Raw genomic sequence first — 26,648 nt, forward strand, 5'->3', positions numbered from 1 at the left:
TTTTTTTTTTTTTTTGATCAAGATTTCAAAAGCCATTTCAGATTTTAAATGCATTTTGATGAATTATTCAGTAGATTTCAATTAATTTTTCTGGTACAGATCAGGATTAAAACCAATTTCTGAGAGTTCACGACTAATCAAAAGTGGTGAGCTAGAATGAATTAATTAGAATCACTAAATATCTTAAAATAAAGTCTATTATGAGCCGACTGTGGCCAATTTCACTTCAATAAAAACCACCAAATAGGTATGCTATATGAAATATTGTACCTTTTATCATTTAAGGCTAAAAATTAATGTCTGTCTGCTGACGAATTAGCACCGAATTATCACCGGGTTTATAAATACATACATAGAGCAGAAACTCAAAAGACAAAATGAAATTCATTTATTCATTTATCTCAGTCTGCCATCTTCCATGATACCATGTTGCAGGGTAGCATAAATTGCTGTAGCTCTGAGCTAATCGCATTGCTCTTAGTAAGATAATACATTTGTTTTTGACTGTTTGAGTCTGTGATTTAAGACAAAATACAAGCACGGAAGAATCTGAAAGCAACTAATTATTTTTCTTTTGTGGCAGAAACAATATTTTGTTTTAGTTTTCAGAGAAAATGGAAGCATGCTTCTTTCCAGTTTTGTTGTTCTTGTTTTTTTTTTTTTGTCTCTGAACAATTATGTCATGCAGGCTTGAATAATTATTAAAATGAACTCTTCTCGACTTTATTAAGCGTCACACACATGTAGGAGGACAACCCCGAAAAACCCTGCGACACTCAAGTATAAAAGTGTGCGTGACCCTTCCCTATCTACGGCAAGCAGCAAAAGGAAAATGCATTGCACACAAACATATGCAACGAGTTCCAGTACACTCATAATTATTGCATCATAATAGAATCAAACATAAATGTATAGCATGTCTGCTACAACACCATGAGCGGAAACAGCTAAATAGTCACGGGGTTTAATGTTCGCTACGTCAGAATTTATCTTTTCTTGTCTAAGTATGTAGTTCATTTTCAGAATAAGCTGCATTGTGGACCAGACTTATGGCGATATTGTCGCATTAGCAAACTTTTATAAGCTGACTTTCAGGTCACTGAAAAGTACTGAGCATTTAAATGGTGTTTTATCACACTGCAAATTCAAGCTGACACAAAGTAAATTAGTCATCACTGAGCATTCACACCCCACAGTATCTCATTTTACAACAGTGTGGCTCTTTCTCTCCATCCTCTCTATGCGTGGAGGCACATAGGAGCGTCTGCACCGTCACAGCTGGTTAGAGGAGCAAGAGGTGACAGCCCAGGATAATCCACCTAACATGCTCTTAGTAGTCACTCACGGGCCTGCTGAATTTTTCAGATCGCAGGTGTTGGCAGCCTCAAAAACCTTCATGAATTATTGTGAGTCGAGGGCCTTCATCGGGTGAAACTGGGCTGTTACACCACTGCTTCTGTAGTAATCTAAGCCAATCACTATCATTCATGTTTTCTTCCCTTAGAAACATTTAAATGAGCCATGAAAGGACAAGGAAGGAGATCACAGTGGGGAACCAAAGAAAAAGAGAGAGAAAGGCAGCATGAGAAAGACCAGAAATATGGGAACTGTGGTGTTGCAGCTAGCATATGTGCCCATAACAGATATACAGATTTAAATATACAGTATATTATATTATATATTAAATATATTGTTTGGTTACTCTTATATTTTAAGTTGACGCAGTTACATTGTACTTAAGGTGCGTTCACGTGGCCTCATCTAGCTTGTAAAAAGCGTTCACGTCCTCGTAGAGCTCGTACTTACAGCTTGTAAGCTGGGAGTTTTCTGAAAGCTCCCAGATGTACCACGTGACCGCTGTAGATTCATTAGGTGTTGATAGTGGTGCCATGGAAACGCATAATTCCCAGTCCAAGGACGTGAACAGCTTCGAATACAACGTCACGTGTTGTCATCTCAAGATTTCGGTAAATACGAGGTGGCGTGAACGCAGCATTACTCAAGTAAGTACTGAGTAATATTAATTAAAGACAACATTTTTGGAGATGCTAGCAATAGCAAGCTAGCTTTTAAAAGGATAGTTCACCCAAAAATGAAAATGTTGTCATTATTTGCTCACTCTCAAGTTGTTCCAAACCTGTATGATTTTCTTTCTTCTGTTGAACATAAAAGAAGATATTTTAAAGGATTAGTTCGCTTCAGAATTCAAATTTCCTGGTTAATTTACTCACCCCCATGTCATCCAAGTTGTTTATGCCTTTCTTTCTTGAGTCGAAAAGTAATTAAGGTTTTTGAGGAAAACATTCCAGGATTTTTCTCCATATAGTGGACTTTAATGGCTACCAATGTGTTGAAGGTCCAAATTGCAGTTTCAGTGCAGCTTTAAAGGGCTCTACAGGATCCCAGCCAAGGAATAAGGGTCTTACCTAGTGAAACAATCTGTCATTTTTTAAATAAATATATATATATATATATATATATATACTTTGTAACCACAAATGCTCATCTTGCACTAGCTATGATGCACCACGCATTATGCAATCATGTTGGAAAAGTCACGCGTGACGTAGTCAAAGTCAAACGGCTTTTACAACCGCAATACTTCCGCCTATATACTGTATGTCACACATGATCTTTCCAATGTGATTACGTAATTTTTTTTTTTAGAAAATTACCTATTGTTATGCTAGGTAAAACCCTTATTCCTCAGCTGGGATCGTGTAGAGCCCTTTAAAGCTGAACTGAAACTGCAGTTTGGACCTTTAACCCGTTGGTAGCCGTTGAAGTTCACTTATATGGAGAAAAATCCTGGTATGTTTTCCTCAAAAACCTTAATTTCTTTTCGACTGAGGATGAGATGGGGGTGAGTAAATTATCAGGAAATTTTAATTCTGAAGTGAACTAATCCTTTAAAAAATGCTGGTAACCAGAGAGTTGACGGCACCCATTGACTTCCATAGTATTTTCCTTTCCTGCTATGGAAGTCAAAGGGTGCCGTCAACTGTCTGCTTTGGTTTAGGGTTAGTTACTTAGAATTATGCATAATTTACTGTTATTACTATTGTAAGTGGTAACGTCGTCATCTAAAAATATTATTATTTTAATATAATTATATATTAAGTCATTAATTGAAGCCATATTTTATACAAGAATTATCATATGTGTTAGCAGTGAGACACTGTTATGTCTTACAGTAACCTTACAGAAATATAAAATATATTATTAGTTTATATTGAAATTTTGCACTTGCAGACTTTGATGTCTTGGCATATCTGAGCACAGTTTGTGACACTGAAATGTCCAAACTCCAGAGAAGATACGTGAGATATCAGGAGAAAAGTCTAGTACCTCTCCATTTCAATTTATTGCTATCAAGGAGAAATAATAAATATGTGTGATTTGTATGGGCCTCTCCCTGCTATTCTTTACTATCTGCAATAAAATTAAGAAACCCAAGAAGAGAGGGATTCATGGAAGGCTTGTGGTTTTGCCGTAAGCAGTGCGGCTCTGCGGTTGAAAACAGTTTATTTTCAGTGGCAGGAGAGTTATTGAACTGTTTCTAATCCAGCTCTGAAGCTAAATGAACGCAGACGAGAGCGGTCCGCAAGCTGCTTCCACAATCGCGGCTGAAACAGAACAGAGTAAATCCTTTTGTGTCGGCGTTGGGAGGAGCAGGGAGGCACGTGGAGGATACTATATTTGGTCCTCCTCTTTTAAGGGCGGCTCTAAATTATTCAAATTGTTGCTGCGGTATTGCTACGATTCGCTATTTATGGCAACTGCGGGTGTCAGAAAACCCCTTCAGCGTTTCACTATAAACCATTCCTGGGCCCACAACTGCCATCTTTTAGAACAGACCAGAGCGTGGGAACTGATTTACACACTTAAATGGTTTTTGGAGGACACTTAAACTTGCAAATTGTCTAATACTAATTATTTGCAGTCAGCAAAGGTTATTTACAATTGTTTACAGTGTCAATGCAGTAATGCTTTTAATTTTCTGTGCTGAATGTCGGTGGACATTAATTGTTGTGCAACCTTTAAAAAAAAATCACTGCAAAAATAACATCCTAAGATATCTGCTGCCATCTAGTGGCACATGAGGGAAATTTTAAAGTCTCTGTGATGGTCAACCAAGGGAAATAGAGGACGTTTTAAGGACAGATGCTGTTTTCTGAATATTTATCTTGTTTGGTGCTGTGCATACAGAATGTGCTTCATTTCTTGGGTGGAACAGATTTAAATGTTCAGTATTATTCATATAGTATTTATGAATTTAAATTATTTCAATCTATCTAAATTTAAGAGAGATAATGGAGTCATTTTGTTATTCAGATGAGTCCCAATCTCATCTCAAATTATCTTATATAAGACTTGCCTGATTTTATGATTAAGTTGTGCTAAAAAAAAAAAAAAAAAAAAAAGTCTATTGAAAGTGACTGTTTCATGTATATTATATGATTATCATTGTGACCTAAAATCACATACAATGTCTCTCTTATTCAAACTTGTGTTAGAGACTGCAGTTGGCATCATTCAGGTATTTGCTTCTCTACAAAACAGCACGCACATCTGTGACACATTATTTAACAGCGTCCTGTGATGGTTTGTGTGGGTGTGACCAGTGACCACCTGCAAGTCTGTTTAATTACAAACATGCGCTGAACAATTTCCTCAATTATATAGTTTTAGTAAAATGTTTTAGTTTAGTTTTTACATTGAGTGGAGAGCTCTTCAGTATTCATTATTAGAACAGATACATTTTTCATAGAAAAAAGTTCCCATATTGGACACTAATTCCTAAACTTTATGTATGTATGTATGTCTTATGTACTCCCACAGTCAGTTATGGAAGCTTGTTTCTGCCATGAAATAAAAAAAGGTAATTGCGACTTTTTATCTCACAATTCTGACTTTTTTTCCTCGCAATTGCAAGTTATAAAATTGTGAGTTATAAAGTCAGAATCGTGTGATATAAACTTGCGATTCTGATTATATTGCGCAATTCTGATTTTATAAGATACTATTGTGAGTTTAAATCATACAATTCTGACTTTATAACTTGCAATTTTGAGTTTATATCACGCAATTCTGAGAAAAAAGTCAGAATTGTGAGATATAAAGTCAGAATTGTGTTATAAAACTCACAATTCCGAAAAAAAAGTCAGAATTGCAAGTTTTTTTTATCTCACAATTCTGACTTTATATCATGCAATTCTGATTTTATATCTCACAATTGCAAGTTTAAATTTCGCAATTATGTGAAAAAAGTCAGAATTGTGTGATAAAACTCGCAATTCTGAAAAAAAGTCAGAATTGCAAGTTTATATCTCACAATTCTGACTTTATATCGCGCAATTCTGATTTTATATCTCGCAATTGCAAGTTTAAATCTTGCAATTATGTGAAAAAAAGTCAGAATTGTGTGACATAAAGTCAGAATTGTGATATATAAACATGCAACTATGTGTTATAATGTCAAGTTGTGAGGGAAAAAAGACTGATGTTTTTTCTCAGATTTGTGAGTTTATACCTCACAAATTCTGACTTTAATATTCTCAGAAAAAAAGTGAGAATTGCAAGATATAAACTCACGGTTCTTAGAAAACAAGTCAGAATTGTGAGATATACACTTGCGATTCTGATTATATTGTGATTATATCACGCAATTCTGATTTTATATCACACAATTCTGACATTTTTGTTCACATAATTGCGAGATTTAAACTTGCAATTGCGAGATATAAAATCAGAATTGCGTGATATAAAGTCAGATTCTGATTTTATAAGATGCTATTGCAAGTTTATATCACCCAATTCTGACTTTATAACTTGCAATTTTGAGTTTATATCATGCAATTCTGATTTTATATCTCACAATTGCAAGTTTAAATCACACAATTCTGACTTTATATCATGCAATTCTGAGAAAAAACTCGCAATTGCAGGAAAAAAAAAGATTAAAAGGCACAATTACTTTGATTTATTTATTTATTTATTTTAGTGGCAGAAACAAGCTTCCATAGCCAGTTCATGTTCACTAAACCAGAATTGTATTAACTTATAATATTCTGAATATTTAACATTCGTTCATACACCTGCATTGGTCATTATTATAATGATTATCTCACTCATGCTCACAGTGGTTAATGAAATGCCATCAGGAATTACCTGAAACCTAAATTGGGCAGTTGGACGTCCCACTGCAATAGCAGATGTATAAAAATGTCTCTCTTTACATCTTAATTTGCAGCATGTGACACCACAGGAGCTGATAAAGGTTAAGAGTCTAACAGGAAAGCAAAGGAGACAGAACAGCTGCTCTTTTTTGAGGCACTGCTTACCAAATGGTCTCTGCACGTCTCTGCCTCACAGCAGAGATTGAAGGTTGAATTGCTGCCTGCATTAATGTCCTTGTCATCTTCAGTTTAGAGTTCGTCATCTGCCGGTGAGCAGCAGGAAGACTGACAATTTAATGAACATTGATTGCCTTTTATGTCTGATGTTTCTCTCATTATGTCATTGAGACAGAGCTCAGTACAGGTCAGTCTGATCCCTCTGTGCTGCACAGATGATGATGATAGATCATATCACAGATACACCTTAATTAAGCAGCCTGCGTTCACTCAATATTAGAAGCTAAATCAATACATTTGTATTCCAGAGCGCTAGCCATTCGGGTTAATCGAAATGTTGTGACACAAACGTGTTACTGGTGCCTCAAGCAAGGCCAGTAATTAAAACAAATAAATAAAATTTAAAAAACTGCAGGATGCAGGATACATTATTTTTTTACTACAAAAAATTACCAGCCATAAATATTTCTTACTGGCTATGAAATTATATATATATATATATATATATATATATATATATATATATATATATATATATATATATATATATATATATATATTTTATCAGTGCTTCCCACAGGTTTGAAATACACTTGCAGTGGTAGCTGGGTGAAAAATCCTTCTATTACCCACAGCACAAAAATGGTCTACTACATGTGACAAACAAGTAATGTGTGATTTTTAACAGTATTTTTATATATTGAAATTAATTTTAATTACATAGCACACTATTACATTTAATTACATACTAATATTATGCATTATTATGCATTGTAAATTATGCAAAATTACAGCATTTAAATGGTTCTCCTTTTCCTATGTTCTCCTTGCTGTCATATAGTGTCTCTCTCAGTGAATGGGACACAGATTTTACTAGTAAAATTTATAAAATGAATAATTATGTGTCAAATAATTTTCTTAGTCTTTTATTCCTGTGGGGAGACTACAATAATTTACTATGAATTAAATGGAAATAAAATTAAATACAATTTATTGTGTACCCAAAATACCATTAATGCCCAAAAGAAAAAGGAAAAAAAAACTTAGTGTGTGACCTTTAATTATAAACAAGCCCGAAATACACCAGGACTCTTATTTTGAAATATATGTACTATTGCAGGCTGATCCTTCAGATTCTTACAACATTTTATATAAAGGCCATAAAGTTGTACATTATATTAATTCATCAACTTGAGTTCATTAGAAATCTCTTGGCATAAATCTGCGCTTTTCATTGATTGAGAATCACTTTGAAGCAGACTGAAGCGCTGTTGCGCGGGCCTGTAGAACGCGCAACAGCACCCCCTTGTGACTTTGCAAAATGCAGCGCCCGTGGGAATGTCAGCAGGAGTAAACAGTTCTGATGCACACATAACGAGCAGGTACGAAACGACTAGTTAATCGATCGCGGATGATTTCTTTATCTTGGGCGGATATAAAAGTAATAAGAGGATAAAAATAACAAAAACAAAAATGTGTCTCCAAATATACTTGGCCGGCGGTTAATATACCTGGGCGGCCCGCCCAAGCAAAGTCTATGTGTGGGAATCACTATATATATATATATATATATATATATATATATATATATATATATATATATATATATATATATATATATATATATAAATAAATATATATTTATATTATATTTATATATAAATATATAAATATAATATCTTTTTTTTTTTTTTTTTTTTTTTTTTTTTTTATTTGTGCATGTTTTACATTTTAACATATGTACTGTTATGTTTTTTTTTTCTTGTTTAACTTACAGTAAATAATCCTGCAATGTTTATTCATTTAGCCAAATTTTGGAATTTGGACTCTAAACAGACTTATAAGCTAATATATAAACATATAAGCCTATTTATAATAAACAATTTAATACATTTAATACAATTTATACATTTTTGTCATATATATATATATATATATATATATATATATATATATATATATATATATAAATATATATCTATGCGTCATACATTTGGTATTTTTTGTTTGTTTTTTTACATTTTTTTACATTATATTATACTCTACATTACTCTATATTCTACTATATATTTTACATGCTCCTTTGTAGTTCACTTGCAGTAAATAGTCCAGTAAATAGTCCTTGCAGTAAATAGTCCTCTTTTTCTCTCAAATAAAAAAAATGTTGTTGTTTAAAAATCATTTTAGATGGAGCTTAAGGGTGTCACACTTTGGGACACTGCTTGAAATCTGACCCAGCAACTACCTTTTTGCATATCTCCTTGAACGTGCACAAATAGTCATATGCATAAATGCATGCAAGATCTGTTTGTAAACGATTATGCATATCCAAAAGTTCAGATGCAGCAGCAGAGAGAGAGAGAGAGAAACCCAAAACAATTCTGATTAAACATTCCATCTATTCATTCAACAATTAGTGAGATGGAATGTCAGTTAAAGCCCTTTATTTATTGAATTAGCCTCCCCCATGAGTAATGCTTTTTGCAGCTCATTTGACTTTCATGAACCGTGTTTCATTCGGGCATGTGATTGAATAAGTTCTGTGTTCATTATTTACATAGGAAAACAAAAGATGGGCTTAATTAATATACCGGAATGTCGAGTGTGCACAGCATTTTTATACAGCCATATGAACTATATTAATTATCCCCACTAAAAAAGAGAAAGAGGGCAGCGTTTTACATGTTCTGAGATAGATTTATGAAATGCCTCGAGAGGAAACAGCAGCATATCAAATCTCATAAGTGAGTCTCTCAAGATGGCTGCCGGACGCTGTTGTCTAGCATCAGCCCCTTATTGAGAAACACCGCCACCCTGTGAAGGTTTCTGGTGGCTCATTCCCCTGTCACTCTCGTCACATCCTCCACGGCATGTTTCTGTCCACCCGCATCAGCCCGCTGCTCAATAACGTTGATACAAAATCATTTTGATTTGCTTTCACTCAGAGTTAATCGTCAGATACTGTCTAGAGGTTAGTCCCACTTATCTGTTTCTCTTCTCGCTGTCTTCACTGATGGCCGCACAACCTCGATTTCTTTCCCCCACTCTCTGCTTAGTATGCCGGGTGTAAAATTAAAATTGGCGGGGGCCCCAGGGAGGATTGAAAAGCAACTAATCGCACATAATAACATATTGATCACTCAGTAATTGTAGAGTTTGTCAGCAGTTATTATGCATCAGTATTTTGAATGCATGTTTTCAGGATAGAGTTTTCACTGCTGAGGATTAAATGAGCATGTATTGATGATCTTCTTTTGAAGATGTGTGATCATTGTATTTACTTTCTTGATTTTATGAAGTCTGCTTCATGTTTTTTGAGAAATGTATCTGAGACAAAATGATTGTCTAAATGAGCCACTCAAAATTTCTCTGTACGTAGTTAAAGGTCATGCATTTGGTTTGAATTTGAAAGGAACATTTTAAAATCAACCAAACTATAACAGATGCACCATGATTTTTCCTACCTAGTGAAATTGCCTTTTATAGATTATCAGTTGTTTAGAGTAGTTATAAAGTATAAGTATACTGTATATGTGTTAAATAAAACATTTATACAATGAAAATACACTGGAGTTTTACAGCACATTCTATTAAACCCCACTGGAAAATCACGAGGGAACCAGGGGTGAATTAGTATACCTGGTTCTGACGTAATCCTTGCACCACTCTATAGAGACAGGACTAGTTGTCTCTGACGCACTTTATCTGAAACCTGTCCGAATCTGCAATGTCTGTGTTTTGTAAAAACCTTGGTTATAAAAAATTACAGGGCAAATAACCCACTGTTTTTGATTCAGACACCCTTCTGAGACATGTAATCCTGTCCCGTTATTGTTATTATTATTTATGCTATATTTTTACACTTACTGTTCAAAATGATTTTTGTTTGTTTGTTTGTTTGTTTGTTTTTGTTTTTTTTGAGAGAGAAGTCTCTTTAATCCTCTTTAAAGTATGCATTTAGTTGATCAACTCAATACAGAGAGAAAAAAAAACATTAATAATGTAAAAAAAAATAATACAATATGAAAATAATGTTTTTCTATTTTAATATGTTTTAAAATGCAATTTATTCCTGTGGTGGGAAAGCTGCATTCAGCATTATTCCAGTCTTCAGTGTCACATGATTCTACAGAAATCATTCTAATATGCTCATTTGGAGCTCAAGAAACACTTCTTATTACTGTCAATGTTGATAACAGTTGTGATGCTTAATATTTTGGTGGAAACCATGCATGATACATTTTCTTTTATGATTTTCTGATGAATAGAAAGTTCAAAAGAACAGCTTTTATTTGAAACAAATCTTTTGTAACATTATAAATACAGTACCTAGTTCTGGCATGAAACTCTAGATGGAGCAGACTCGAGTCTTAACTCATTGTCTACATAGCGCAGCTGATTGATTGCTGTTGCATCTGTGGCCAATGAGCTGCAGCTCAACCTTCAAAGACTGGTAGTTTGCTGTAAGAATCTGTAGCGTTTTTTCAGAAACCCTCCACCATCATTACAATGGCAGTCTCTATTACTATGCCAATCTCTCCGAGAGTTGTCATGACCGAAATGAAGAAGAAGAAGAAGACTTACTAACCCCAAACTTTTGAACAGTAGTGTATATTATTTTATCTGGAGCAACTTTTAACCTTCATTGAATATTGTGACTGAAGCTAAATATATTGTTGTTCTGCACAAGGTTTTCCTCAAAAATATTTAGCCAGAGGTGCTTGAAATAATATTTTATGTGACCTGCCTAGACAACACAGCCTAGCTGCGATTTCTGTCTTTCTTTCACCTGCACGTCTACATACTGTAGAGTCAAAGCAGACATTTTATGCCTGGCTGGCTTTTCTAATACTTTCATATGGAGTGTTTTCAGGCCAGCGGTGCGTTGAATGACAGTCAGAGGCTGAGGCTGGAGAGAAAGGGCATCGCTGTGTCTATCAGTCCTGTCCAAGCGGTGTGCCTTGCTGGATGGCTGTGTGGCAGCTTGCTGACAAGTGCAGATGGCAGGAGAGATCTGTTCATTTACCTGTTGAGCAAGTTAATCGAAACCTGTAGGAGGCTTGCACAGAATGTGTTAACTCCATGTGCTTTGTTTTAGTCAAACGTTTCCCCAGGAGGATGACTTTTCTTTTTGGTGGCCATCACCTTGACCACGCATACTATTAGTTTGTTGTTTTGCGGTGTTTAGGGGTACAATTTGGCACTGTTTTAAGCTGAAAGTCTAAACAAATGCATTATTTTTAAATGGTTTTAATATATTGTCATTCACGTCTTTTTTAAGATTTTTTTGACCTCTCACAGTGTACAAATTTTTTACGCTTCACTTGTCTAAAAACAGATCTTGTGTTCTTTTGTCCACAGAGGCGTCTATCTTGAGCTATGACGGGAGCATGTTCATGAAAGTGGTGATGCCTACTGTGATGCACACTGAAGCGGAGGACGTGTCCCTTCGCTTCATGTCTCAGCGGGCATATGGCCTGCTCATGGCCACCACCTCACGCGACTCCGCCGATACTCTTCGATTAGAGCTGGATGGCAGTCGTGTCAAACTCACGGTCAACTTAGGTATTGTATAAAACCCCTCCTTCAGGATGCAGTGCTTCTTCTTTTTCTCTCTTCCTTTCTGTCCATCTTTCCAGCCCCACCCTCCCCTGAATCCATCATCATTACATTCATTAATAATATATATTAAGATGTTGTTTTATTGTTTTTCTTTATTTGCATGGTTCACCAGACATTTGATTAAGTTGAGTTTGAATTGATTGTTTTCTTTATAGTAAGTAATTGATCGTAAATTCAACTCAAATTTTGGCTATTAATTGATGTTAAGGGTTGGGCGGTATGACCTTATATCACTGTACAATTAATATACTTTTATATATCACAGTATGGTTGTTTATTGGAGAAATTCAAAAATAGCATTTTATAATTTTATTCAGAACTTGATGGATGCAAACCAAAGGATAAGTTTATTTATAAAAATGGAAGGGTAAGTCCAGTGTTAGCTGCACACAATGCAACATTAAAGTTAAAAACACGAAATACTGAAATGAACTCTACTTACTCTGTACTTCGCTGTCCAGTATTCTTCTTCGTGAGCATTTGAGTGAGCGGTTCGATCGGGAATCGATATATTGTCCCTGGCCCTAATATATATATATATATATATATATATATATATATATATATATCTCAGTGCTTCCCACACATAGACTTTACTTGGGCGGGCCGCCCACGTATAATAACGGCAGCCCAAGTATAGTATTATTTTTATCCTCTTATACTTTTATATCCGCACAAGATAATGAAACCATCCGTGATCGATAAACTAGTCGTTTCATACGTGCTCGTTATGTGTGCATCAGAACTGTTTACTCCCGCTAACATTCAAACGGGCGCTGTATTTTGCAAAGTCACAAGGGGGCGCTGATGCGCGTTCTACAGGCTCGCGCAACAGCGCTTCAGTCTGCTTCAAAGTGATTCTCAATCAATGAAAAGCGCAGATTTATGCCAAGCAATTGCTAATGAACTCAAGTTGATGAATTATTACAAAGTCTACTTAATGGCCTTTATATAAAATGTTGTAAGAATCTGAAGGATCAGCTTGCAATAGTACAGACATTTCAAAATAAGAGTACCTGTGTATTTCAGACTTGTTTATAATTTAAAGGTACAAAATGTAAAATTTTTGCAGTAAAATATCCAAAAACCACTAGGCTAGTGTTATATATTTTGTCCAACTGATTACAAACAGTATCTCTAATGTTTTCAACTACTTGTAAATCATGAGAAAATTCCCATTCTAAACAGTGACACGGGGCAGTGCAGTCGCCTGTCAATAACGTCAGTTACCTTTGTTACCGCCTTTACTGACGTAGAAACCACATGACAACAGTGCCGTGGACAAATGCGGAAGTAGAGTCTAGCGTCCAGCAAACCACTAGCTTGCTTCAAGGAGTTCCTTATTTACTTATTGCACGTTTTATGGTGGATTGTGTTACTTATTTTTGGAACATAATTACTGTTTACCATCTGCCGCTGGTTCTGTCGACAAGGACAGCTCCCGTAAACTCATGACCGGAAAAGCGGAAGCGGCGCCGGCGACTGTCTCATAATAAAAGTTCCGCTGCTCGTGAGGCGTGTGTTGATCAATCGCTCCAGCTCCTCATTCAGCTCCCGCAACACTCGCGCCTGCTCTGCTTCATACTACAGTTAACGTTAATAATCGCATCCAAGAGTTCTTCCAGACTTCAATCCCTATTCTTTTGCACCGTCCGTTGAGATGGAGACCACATGTCCCAAGTTTCCGCTCTAAAACTTGGCGTCATCAAACTACGCCTTTGTTTTGAATAGGCTTGTAGCGACCTCTAGCGGAAAAAAATATCACAAATTGTACCTTTAAAGTCACACACTAAGTTTTTTCTTTTTCTTTTGGGCATTATTGGTATTTTGGTTACACAATAAATTGTATTTAATTTTATTTCCATTTAATTCATAGTAAATTATTGTAGTCTCCCCACAGGAAGAAAAGACTAAGAAAATTATTTGACACATAATTATTCATTTTATAAATTTTACTAGTAAAATCTGTGTCCCATTCACTGAGAGAGACACTATATGACAGCAAGGAGAACATAGGAAAAGGAGAACCATTTAAATGCTGTAATTTTGCATAATTTAATATGCATAATAATGCATAATATTAGTATGTAATTAAATGTAATATGTTATTTAATTAAAATTAATATCAATAAATAAAAATACTGTTAAAAATCACACATTATTTGTTTGCCACATTTTTGTGCCATGGGTAATAGGAGGATTTTTCGCCCGGCTATACACCGCAAGTATATTTCAAACCTGTGGAAAGCACTGTGTATATATTTACACATATATATATATATATACACTGTATATATATTCCGTCCTTTTAAGGGTGACATCTTGTGACATCACGTCTTGTTTTTGGTTCATTTAGACGTCGTTGGTCTGTGTTGCGTTCATATTTCAGTCGAACCATTTAGAAGCGGACCAAGCAGACCAAAACCCACCTTTTCCCACGATTTGCTTGTTTGATGTGCACCAAGGTTCGGATGGCAGCGTTTACACTTATTCAAATGAACAGCACTTAATAGGGCAATCACACCAGAGTTCATTTTGGTTTTTAATCAAACCAAACTGCCAAGTGTGAACACACCCTAATTCTCCACCATCTTGACTCTTTTGGGACATATTTCGCTCTGTACTTTCACTTTACTACAAATTTCTCCATTGATCTCAACTGTAAATAATGTACAGCATTCCTGGCCATCGCAAATGTGTCTATTGCATTACAACGTGCACAATTTTTACCGCCACATGATGTATACTGTAGTACCGTCATACTGCCCAGACCTAACTGACACAATGTTTGGTGCATCTTTATAATATATCAACCATGATCATTGTCATAGTGAAGATAAAAAACTCCTTTGAGACAGTCACAGCACTGCATAACAGCATAGCATTTTTGTTTGATGTCAACTTTTGAAATGATGGCTAATTACTTTTTACAATTGCAAACCTTTTCCAAGTGTTGTGACTTTCTGATCGTCAACTTAACACTAATTCCTGTCATCTTTTCTACTTGACAATGTCTTCAGTAACTCTTTTCTGACACACCTCATGTTCTGTCTCAGTTGGTTCCATTCGTACCACATTTGTGTTTTGGTTGGTTTTTCCTTTCTGTTACATCATTTCCTTTTCGCCATCACCTCTCCCCCCTTCTCCCGTTCTCTGACACACATTCTCCATGCTTTGTCAAAAGATGGTATTCACCCCTTCAAAGGCCCTTAGCCTGCGGCCCGGTCGGCAAACAGCCCGAGAACAGAGCTCTCAGCTTCACCTGCAGCTGGTACTGTAGCACCTCTCAAACCTCAACGCGACACCTATTACTGTTAGACGGGAGATGAGAGACCCTAACTGGTCATTAAGTCACTGTGTCATCATTAAAGAAAGTGACATAACTCGCACCTCACTGCAGGAAACAGCCTGAGGTTTGACAGTAGGGCTGATCATCTGTGACAGCTCAGCCATAGTAGAGACAAACTTAGTCCACACACTGTAAACAAGAGACAAGAATGTCTTATGTCTGCATACACAGAGAAATCATCTGGAATGATTTGACAGCCTGTCAGCAATAAAACACACATCAACTGCATACATACTCTATGTATAACACTAGAAGTACACTCAGGACTGCCCAATCTTATTTACTACTTGGATGACAATTATGCTTTTACAACAAGATCAGCACTAGTATGTTTATAGAGATTGCAGTATATTAAGTCCTCATTTGAGTGGTCAGATCTCAGGAAGATCTAGTTGGAGGTACAGAGGCCACTGCATGGTGCTGGTGCTTATTGGATCGAGGCTGTTTGCTCCCACTTTTCTGTTGCGGTTGACGACACATGGTAAATCCAGCCACACAGAGCCCAACCCAGTGCATGGTGCCATCAAAATGAGAAGGCAAGCTTGAAATCATTATTTTACTGTTTTAGTGCCTTTAAATTGATCAACAGTCAAGAAAAATGCCCTGACACCAACTTCTTGCTAAATGCATTTAAGCTATTAAAGCATATTTAGCTAACGAGCTGGTGTGATTTCTATGGGGCAGGACCTCAGATAGATCAATAAAAAGCATAATTTTAATCAAATAAAATAAAGCTCTGGGTTGAATAGTCTTTGTGGTTGGTGAGCTCCAAGCGGCCATTTTATAATTTATTTATAAACTAAACATTGCTGATAAGGCATATATTGGTGTTTCCTAATGTTTGAAATCCATTTAGCAGTAAAATAATCCAAAAGTTGACATGATTATGTACAGTATCTCTAATTCTTTGACAGTTGCAGCTAAACCAGTGATTTTGTGCACATTTGTCTTTACATTCAATTATAATGTTTTTGATTGATATATATATATATATATATATTAAAAAAAATGGCCGCCTCTTTGCATGTGGACGTCCCCGGAAGGGTGGAATTATTGTTTTTGGATGTCTGCAGCTGTAACCTTGAAGGATGCAATTTCATCTGTCACTTATTTTCCCCCATCTAGACTGTATCAGGATAAACTGTAACTCCAGTAAGTTAACACTCAAGTTTCATTTTGCTCCTAATGATTCTCTTGTTGAAACGAATGTCTTAAGTCTTATGCCTTTTCCTCCATTTAGTCAAGGAGAGTTTGCATCTAGTGAAAGGGTCAGTTGATGGATCTCTCCAATCACGATTACCACGATTATCAAATGGTGGTGACTTAATAATCATGGCTTGTTTTTGATGGCCTGTAATTTACCTGTCATGTAAATCTATTTCCTACCCTCTTAGCATAATTTATAGAAAGGTCTTAATTTGTGCTTAAAAGTTGATGGTATCTTCTACTAGATACTACTCAGGGTTTTTACTGCCTTTAGTAAGGAATGCAGTATTGGAGTTTAAAGTAGTGCATGCATTATTATGAGATATTATTGTGCATGTGAAAAAAAAAAGTTATTATTGTTGCAATAACTTCAGTTTGTAATTCAGTGTTTGGAGTCACATTATAAAGTCATCACATATCAACAATTTTTCCTAAAAATGCATACAGGGCACATAAAATGTTACCTTTTTATAATGGAATCTAATTTCAGCTTATTCTTATGATATGATGCAATATGGTTTTGTCATATTTCTGTTTGTTGGTTTATGTTAGCTGGGGTGGTTGATTTTGTTTAAGTCAAAATAATTTTAAGCTTATTAATATTTGGCTTAATACATAATTTTTAAAACAAATAATATTTCTAAAAGAAACACATTCAGTTCAGCCATTACTTGCAGATCTCAGAATTAAAGTACATAAATGACTTTGTTCAATACTACACTTAATTCAGTTGTGATATTTTGATGATGTTGATATTTTGCACTGTTTTATACTATTATACTATACTACTAGTAGGGAAACACATTTCTACAGTTTTGGCAAAAACAATGCTTTTACTCAAAAATAGGTCTTGGATTCTCTCAATGACAGTGTTGTGATGTGAAACTAAAAAGGTGATGCTATATTAGGTAAACATTTTATAATTTTTTATAAGAAAACCACTATGATGAACCACAGTATGAACTAACTATAATTTTCTCACTTTGAAAGGTAAGAATATCTCATTGCAGTTGTCTTATATTTGCATATATAATATGAATGATGAATATAAAAATGGCTTGCATGCCTTTTGGATGTTGATGTAACAATAGTTGTTTGTTCCGGAGTGGTTTCATATGCTGTTTACATGTTTGCTTAAATAATATCCCTCTAGTGGTCTGATAATACAAACGTCGGAGGTTGGATTCCATGTGACTATCCTTAAGCCCTGGGTATACTTTGTTTTTTTTATGCATACGCTAGTGTACGCTCACAGTTGAACGCACAGCCCTCGCGTACGTGTGTGTAAAAAGTGAAGTATACTTTGGGCTTTTCAGTACAGTATGTTACTTTAGTGCTGGTGGTGTATTAGAGTGCCTGGCCATGCTGGAAATGTACCAAGTAAATCAGTAACCCACAACTTCACCTCCATCAGTCATTCTGATCAAGTAGCAAACACTCACATCATGCTAGATTAGTCTCACATCCCTTTACCTGCACCAGTTCACACTTTCCATCACTCAGATTAATATAATGCCACTAATTATAATGATGTGCTTATCAGAGCTATTAGTTCTTAAGCTCCTGTTACGAGACCTGCATTGTTAAATGTTCTAAGATTACACCTGCATACGGCAGTGGAATCTATGCAGAAAGTCTTTGATACTGCTGGATTTATGCATTAGTAGTGCAACCCTGGTAAGCCGAGCGGAGAGATCACTCATACAGTTGTGCTTTCAAAACATGGTAATTGCTTCTATGGCTGGTTTTGATTTGTTATTATTCTTTTTGAAATTATGAAAAGAACAATGTTAACCATTTAGAGTCAAATCTGTGTTGCAACTGTACAGCAGATTAAAGTGCACTAGATATTGTTTTTGGCATGATATTGGTCTATAGACATGATAAATTGTCGGAACAATATCAGTAATGGCAGATTGTGAGCTTCATGTTAATCAAAACACGTTTATGCCAGTGTTGAATAGTGTGGAAGGTAATATTTTTTTCTCGGGAACTACCGATAACTGCATGCTGGTACATAACACAATTTCCCAAGAGTCAAGAGATTTTGAGGGATGTGGAGCATGATGTAATAGCACGCTCTGAGCTGAATCCAAAACACCTCACTGCTCTCCTCTGTGACTACTTAACTCCTCAAATGTATTGCATCAAAAACAATATATGTTTATTAACTCTGTTTCTGACTAAAGGTGAAGCGTGTGATTTCTGCATCACTGGTGTTACCAAACACAATTGCAAAAATAATGGCTTTTCAAAGAAGTGTCCAACCTCTCTATGATCGGGAACCTCTTTTGACCAAAGAGCCAATTTTTCCTTTTTGGTTAATGCATTTTTCCAGAAGAGCCAAATCAATCAATCAATAAAGCTACCCCTAAACCTACCCAATAAATACTTTATTATTAAACACTAATTAGGCACTTTATTTCCACTTTTCAAATATTTTCTTAATTTTTATTGAAAATGAATGCCTTTCCGGTCTGATTTGATGGGGAAAACGAGAAGAGTGAGTTCAGCAAAAGGCGGATTCGAACTCTTGATCTCGTAAAAAGCTACTTCCATGTGCCATACTCCCTACGGCCTACACCACTGCAGACGTTAAGAGGTACGACACCAACCAGACATTGGTGGGCGGAGTTAGTGTAAGTAGCCTTTGCCAACAAGACAGGCTATTTACACTTAAAGGTGCCATCGAACGTTTTTTTACATGATGTAATATAAGTCTAAGGTGTCCCCTGAATGTGTCTGTGAAGTTTCAGCTCAAAATACCCCATGGATTTTTTTTTTATTAATTTTTTTAACTGCCTATTTTGGGGCATCATTAAATATGAGCCGATTTATGCTGTGCGGCCCCTTTAAATCTCGTGCTCTCCGCCCACGGAGCTCGCGCTTGCCTTAAACAGTGCCTAAACAAAGTTTACACAGCTAATATAACCCTCAAATGGATCTTTACAAAGTGTTCATCATGTATGTGGCATGCATGCGTCGGATTATGTGAGTATCGTATACTGTTATATTGTTTACATTTGATTCTGAATGAGTTTGAGGCTGTGCTCCGTGGCTAACGGCTAATGCTACACTGTTGGAGAGATTTATAAAGAATGAAGTTGTGTTTATCAATTATACAGACTGCAAGTGTTTAAAAATGAAAATAGCGACGGCTCTTGTCTCCGTGAATACAGTAAGAAACGATGGTAACTTTAACCACATTTAACAGTACATTAGCAACATGCTAACGAAACATTTAGAAAGACAATTTACAAATATCACTAAAAATATCATGTTATCATGGATCATGTCAGTTATTATCGCTCCATCTGCCATTTTTCGCTGTTGTTCTTGCTTGCTTAGTCTGATGATTCGGCTGTGCACAGATCCAGACGTTAATACTGGCTGCCCTTGTCTAATGCCTTTCATAATGTTGGGAACATGGGCTGGCATATGCAAATATTGGGGGGTACACCCCGACTGTTACAGTCAGTGTTATGTTGAGATTCGCCTGTTCTTCGGAGGTCTTTTATACAAATGATATTTATATAAGAAGGAGGAAACAATGGAGTTTGAGACTCACTGTATGTCATTTCCATTTACTGAACTCTTGTTATTTGACTATGCCGAGGTAAATTCAATTTTTCATTCAAGGGCACATTTAATGTAAATAGACACTCCGTTTACATTTTTGCTGCTGTTCTACAAATAGTTTTCACCATTACATGCTACATTACATGAAATATTATTCAAGGAATTGTAATTGGTTGCTTTTTCTGCAGAAAGCTGAACTCTATTGATGCATCTAGTTTTTTTTATCAATCATTTATTGGTAAAGGGTGCGAGACCTGGCGAGCAACATGATTTTTGTCAAACACTGTTTTTCCCAACCGCGAATCTAGAATAAGAAAATTACCTAAAAATGGCATTTCGCCTTTAAAATGTTATTTGTCTGTCTGTTATAAAGCAGAGAAATACATTTATGCATAACGGAAGGGGTCTTTTGTATATTAACATACTATCTTTGTCCTTGAGTGGTATATCAAGACCTTTTATGAGTAAAAGCCATTTTATGTTTTGAAGTGATTATTGTGGAAAAACAAAGAGGACAGCTTAACATTTAGCTTAACATTTTAGTTTTTTTGTTGAGGCTTATGTTTTTGTGTAATATTCAGTAACATCTGCACCAAACCTCTGCTTTCTCTTTTGTGTTAATCATCTCAATTGCAAAAATGATTTAAAACGTATTTGCCACATAATTCAAATTCTAAGCTTAAAAAAAGTTTTGACTTTTTCTACATTGAAAGCAAAGGTTTGGTCAGAGACAATTCAGGTTGGCATTAACGTTTCATGACCGTCGTTCTCAGGCAAAGGACCAGAGACACTGTATGCCGGACAAAAACTCAATGATAATGAATGGCATACTGTGCGCGTGATCCGGAGGGGCAAAAGCTACAAGCTAACGGTTGACGATGACGTAGCAGAAGGTACTATACTTGGTCATCAATCTGAAAGACAACACAATTCTTGATGGGTTACTGTATGTGAGCAGCTATAGATGATTCATGCATATTATTTAAAGCACTTGAAGAAATATATATGTGAAAGGTTTCGAGAGTTGCTAGTTTTAGTCTTCTGCTACATATTTTGTGGTTTTTATCAAATGTGGGAAATAGTACATATAGTATTTCCAATTTGTTGGCAAACTGCATCAGCATTTCTTCAGTTGTTCTCAGTCAAACACTACTTTTGTGTTTCAAAGCAATAAAATAGATACCTTTAGTTCAGGTTCATTGCTGTGCTGACATTTAATGTAGGACTCATTCTTTGAAACCAGTAGTTGGAGTGTCTGACTCAGTGCTTGAATAACGGTTTTGGTGTATGTCACTGCATTTTAATTCCTGAACAGCAGTGTAATATTGTTTAAGGCTGTAGTATAGCAGCATTTTTTTTCTTGTTTTCCTTTCCAACCTGCTGTGGTTTGTAGGTCAGATGGTGGGCGATCACACCCGGTTAGAGTTCCACAACATCGAGACGGGCGTGATGACCGAGCGCCGTTTCGTCTCCATGATCCCCTCCAGCTTCATCGGTCACCTGCAGAGCCTGAAGTTCAATGGCATGATGTACATCGACCTGTGCAAGAATGGTGATATCGACTACTGCGAGCTCAACGCTCGCTTTGGCATGCGCTCCATCATCGCAGACCCTGTGACGTTCAAGTCAAAGAGCAGTTACCTGAGTCTAGCGACCTTGCAGGCTTACACATCTATGCACCTTTTCTTCCAGTTCAAGACAACCTCTCCGGATGGATTCATCCTCTTTAACAGCGGGGATGGAAGCGATTTTATCGCTGTAGAGCTGGTGAAAGGGTAAGTATATTGAAGAAGTAGTCAGCTACCTTATTTATTTAGTTTTTTTTTTTTTTTACCTTGCCAATAAAAGTGTTACAAGGGAACAAACTGCTTCAATTAACACTTATGAGGAAGAACTAGCCTAAAAAATCTTGCATACAGAACTTGATGTCTATGAACTAAAATATTCTGCCTCGTACAGGTAAAAAAAAAAATTTTTTTTTATATCTTGACAAACGTAAACACAATTTTTTTTTTTACCAATATTTACACTATTTTTTTTTTTACCTTAATCAATTATCGGTTCTTTAATATTGAGGCCACTCATAAATGACTCAATTTAAGGGCTTTTCACACTGTTCTTAAACCCCAGGTTATCATCGTTCTAAACACCGCTTTTAACCACAGGAAAAGAAATGTTTCACACTTGTAATTTAAGACCAGAACACACCAAGCCGACGCCGACGAACTAGTGGCAACGAAAGCAGACTGCGGGGTTTGCTCACGTCGGCAGCGTCTGTGTCCAAAGTTGCCCTGACACACCAAACCGACCCAAAACAGCCGACGGCCAAGCAGCACGTCAGTTCTGCGCCTGCGTGAGATGAAATGCCTTTCTGAAACAGCAGGCGGCAGTAGCTGAACAGCCAATCAAAATGATCCAATGGCCCGACGAACCGACGAGCTCCAACGCCGATTTAACATGTCGAATCGGCCGAAAAAAGGCCGACGAGGACCAACTTCAGCCGACGGTGCGGACTAGACTTTGAACGTGCTAAATTTACTCGGATGCTGTAACGGTCGTGATTAGACGTCACGGTCTACAACGTCTTTTTTATAAACATGAATTCAACCCATAACTTAAAGCAATACATTAAAAATGTAAAATTATAGAACCTACTTGACTTTACTGCAAAAAATATAATTCTTTTAATTTAGCCAAGAGGTCATGCCGTGACGAATTGAACCTCTACTGGTCGCACGTCTTCACGTGAGGTGAATTCGCAGGTCAGAGTTCACCAAACTTGAACTTTGGAACGCAGCGAAATGCGAAATTTTTCGCACGAGCTTGCGTTTCCGGTCTGACGCATTCGCATGCGTTTGAATGGAAGTCAGTGGAACGAAAAGTGCAGTGTGACCGCCGGCTGACGAAGAAAAACTGCCCGACGGCCGACCGTCGGCTTGGTGTGTTCCTGCCTTTAGAAGCGGGGTTAGCACCGCTTTTTACCCGGGGTTATGAAACCCTGCTCTGGAGCAGTGCAGGTCCAAACTTGTATGGAATGTGAAACGATGCAGTGTTAAAATGTTACAGCTAGACGCTTACCAACAACCAATCGCGTGCCTCATATTAGCCTGCTTTTCATTCTTACCTTTATAGTCCGAAATGTCCATTCAGTATAAACTCGATATTACAGTCTGCAGTATGAGGATGCGCAATGCTAGAGCTTTAATGTACACAGGTCGCATGCTGTGTTCATCCAATCAAAGACACTGACACTGCAAATATGCAAAAAACAACGTTAATCCAGGGTTTAGGAAGGTACAATGTGAAACGTCAGTTCATGAATACCCAGGATTAATTGTTAACCCCGGATAAATTATGAGCAGTGCGAAACATGAAGCCAGATAACCAAGGATTCTGTTTACCGGGGGGTTTAGAATGACCCAGGGTTAACTATTTCAAGTGTGAAAAGCCCTTCAGTGGGCCAAAAAAGTATTCACAGCCACAAGTAAACTTAAAAATAAAATCGTATTAAGTATTATTATTATTATTATTATTTATTTATTTATTTATTTATTTTTATTATTTTTGGGGAGTCTAGATATAGTCCAGTAACTGTTTTGACCATTTTCCCTAATCACATTTTTTCAGCCTATACTTGGTTGTTATTGGTTATTTACAGTGTTGGGGAAAGTTACTTTGAAAAGTAATTTATTACAATATTGTGTTACTCCCTTAAAAAGTAACAATTTGTGTTACTTAGTTACTTTTTAAGAAAAGTAATGTGTTACGCTACTTTTGCGTTACTTTTTCCACCTGGGTTGAGCTTTTTTTTTTTTTTTTTAATATAACAAAAAAGTTATATTTTTGGGCAAATGTAAAGACCCTTTCAAACCAAAATTGAAATAATAAGCCTCAGGCCGAAGAAAATGCATATTCACATGTGTACAGTAGGGGGCACAACTTAAACAAACCTTTCAGCTGAGCTGCCATTCTGGATAACGGAAGAATAGGACGCAAGAGAAACATGTTAAAAACTTCAATAAAAACAAAAATCGAAATAATTTCTGCTTATTTAAATGAATCATCAAAGGTCAGCAGCAAATACATTGGTCAATAAAGTTAGATTAAATGCATAAAAATATTTGTTTTATTTAACATATTTCATTATTGAAGGTTTGCATAGTATTTTGATTTTACATTTCACAGATTTTATTCATTTTGAGGAACACTGAATCTTTATTTTGTGTAAGTGGGATTAGTAAATGCATGCTCACATTTAGCCTAGAACTACAATAACTATAATGTTCACACACAACACCTCTGCACTTCTGTCAAAATAGGAAAACAAAGTAACTTGCGTTACTTATTTAAAAAGCAACTCAGATATTTTGTTGTAAATTTTAACAGTAATGTGTTACTTTGCTAGTTACTTGGAAAAGTAATCTGATTACGTAACTGAAGTTACTTGTAATATGTTATCCCCGACACTGGTTATTTAACTTAATCTAATCTAATCTTTAATTAAGTCTACCAATAAATGACATAATTTAGTACTAACTGTTAAAGTAAATTATTTAATGCATTGTATAAATAAAAGTAAGCCTAAAACAAAGTTAAAAATAAATGTGCAATCTTTTAGATGACAAAGCAGCTTTCGATAAATACAATGGCATAAATAATTGCCCTTAAATAAAGCCCTTAAATAATTGTTGTTGTAATGATGAGCTATTATTGAGTCAAAAAAAAGAGACAGTAATTATAAGAAATTGTGGTTACTGTTCAAGTTTTTATCCAAAATAAGCTGAGAGACTATTTCATATGCTTTGTTATAATAAAAAAAAAAAAACAGAAGTTGATAATAATAATTGAATTATCCACAATGAGAATATCATTCACTGACTTTGTTTATAATACTGCTGAGAGAGTTGGAATGGAATATAGGTTTGGCATTTCCACTTTCTCTTTAAACTGACCTTCACTTTGCTGTTTTTAGGTACATACATTATGTGTTTGATCTCGGAAACGGGCCCAATGTAATCAAAGGCAACAGTGACCGAGCTCTCCATGACAACCAGTGGCATAACGTTGTCATCACTAGAGACAACAGTAACGTCCACACGCTCAAAGTCGATGCCAAGGCAGTGAGTCAAGTCGTCAATGGCGCTAAAAATCTGGACCTCAAAGGTATAAGAACAGCTAAAATTCATATATTCTCACGCACCCAGTCACGATGCAGTCATTTACCCCACGGCCTATTGTATCTGTTCAGGTGACCTCTACATCGCTGGATTGGGGCCCAACATGTATAACAACCTGCCGAAACTCGTGGCATCCAGGGACGGCTTTATGGGTTGCCTGGCATCTGTGGACCTGAACGGTCGCCTTCCCGACCTCATAAACGACGCCTTGTTCCGCAGCGGTCAGATTGAGCGAGGATGTGAAGGTACACCCTCTTACAACTCTAGCTCGAGGAGCCCGTTCTTTCTCATGAATGCAAACAGTAGTTCCACCTCCACCTCACTGAGCCATCACTCCATCTTTCTCACCCTGCTTGTCTCATCTCTCACCCAGCCAGCTCTCTGTTGAGCCCACTGGTTTATTAATAGTCTTATGGGCCACATTGGTCATGCTAGGATCAGCCAAGTCTTCGTTTGTATCAATTAGTGACATTTTTATGAACATACAGAAGGGAACATTTACATTGCAGTATTTTGAGTCAAGGTGAACTTTATGCATTTGATCTGATGTGTTTTGACCATAAACCATTAATAATAAAACAAGAATATGGGCAGCTATTAAGTAATTATGATGACAGATGTGTTGTAATATATATACACTACCGTTTAAATGTTTGCGGTCATTTTTAACGATTTTATTTGGCAGGAATTCATTAAATTGATCAAAAGTGACTGTAAATATATTTCTAGTGTTATAAAGATTTCTGTTTGAAATAAATGTTGTTTTTTCAATGTTTTATACATCAAATAATCCTAAAAATGTATCATGCTTTCCACACAAATATTAAGTAGCACGTTTACAACATAAAAACTGTGTGCGTGTGTGTGTGTGTATATATAAATATAAATATATATATATATATATATATATATATATATATATATATATATATATATATATATATATATATATATATATATACACACACACACACACACACACACACACTTCTTGAAATATATTAAAATGGTTATTTTCAATTGTAATATTTCAAAATATTACCTTTTTTTACTTTATCTTTGATCAAATGGCTTTGGTTATCATAAGAACATTTAAAAGCTTAATTCAAAAACATTAAAGCTTTTTAAACTTTTTAAAACATTAGGCTTTTGAACAGTAGTGTATATATAATATTGCTAATTTTGAAGAAAAAAATGTTTATTTGTAAAAGAAAAGATTCGTATATATATAATATATATATATATGGATGGGAGTGAAATAAACATTAGCATACTGTATGAAATAATTGCATAATAAAAGTCTCTGTGGAACAAATAGTATTTCATTTTTCAATATTAAGTTATACCAAAATTAAAAAC

At 35.8% G+C, this 26,648-nt stretch overlaps 1 protein-coding gene across 2 annotated transcripts in view; it reads left to right on the forward strand.

Moving 5' to 3' along the window:
* Positions 1 to 26,648, forward strand: part of nrxn3a (neurexin 3a) — a 362,007-nt gene that overhangs the window by 104,978 nt on the left and 230,381 nt on the right. For both annotated transcript variants that reach the window (XM_067366785.1, XM_067366786.1), the window contains 6 exons: positions 11,718 to 11,921; positions 16,453 to 16,479; positions 20,886 to 21,005; positions 21,506 to 21,887; positions 25,085 to 25,275; positions 25,361 to 25,534. In XM_067366785.1, the coding sequence (XP_067222886.1) occupies positions 11,718 to 11,921; positions 16,453 to 16,479; positions 20,886 to 21,005; positions 21,506 to 21,887; positions 25,085 to 25,275; positions 25,361 to 25,534 (1,098 nt within the window). The remainder of the gene's footprint in view (positions 1 to 11,717; positions 11,922 to 16,452; positions 16,480 to 20,885; positions 21,006 to 21,505; positions 21,888 to 25,084; positions 25,276 to 25,360; positions 25,535 to 26,648) is intronic.

Source organism: Chanodichthys erythropterus, chromosome 18, assembly GCF_024489055.1.
Source record: "Chanodichthys erythropterus isolate Z2021 chromosome 18, ASM2448905v1, whole genome shotgun sequence".
Classification (NCBI taxonomy): Eukaryota; Metazoa; Chordata; class Actinopteri; order Cypriniformes; family Xenocyprididae; genus Chanodichthys; species Chanodichthys erythropterus.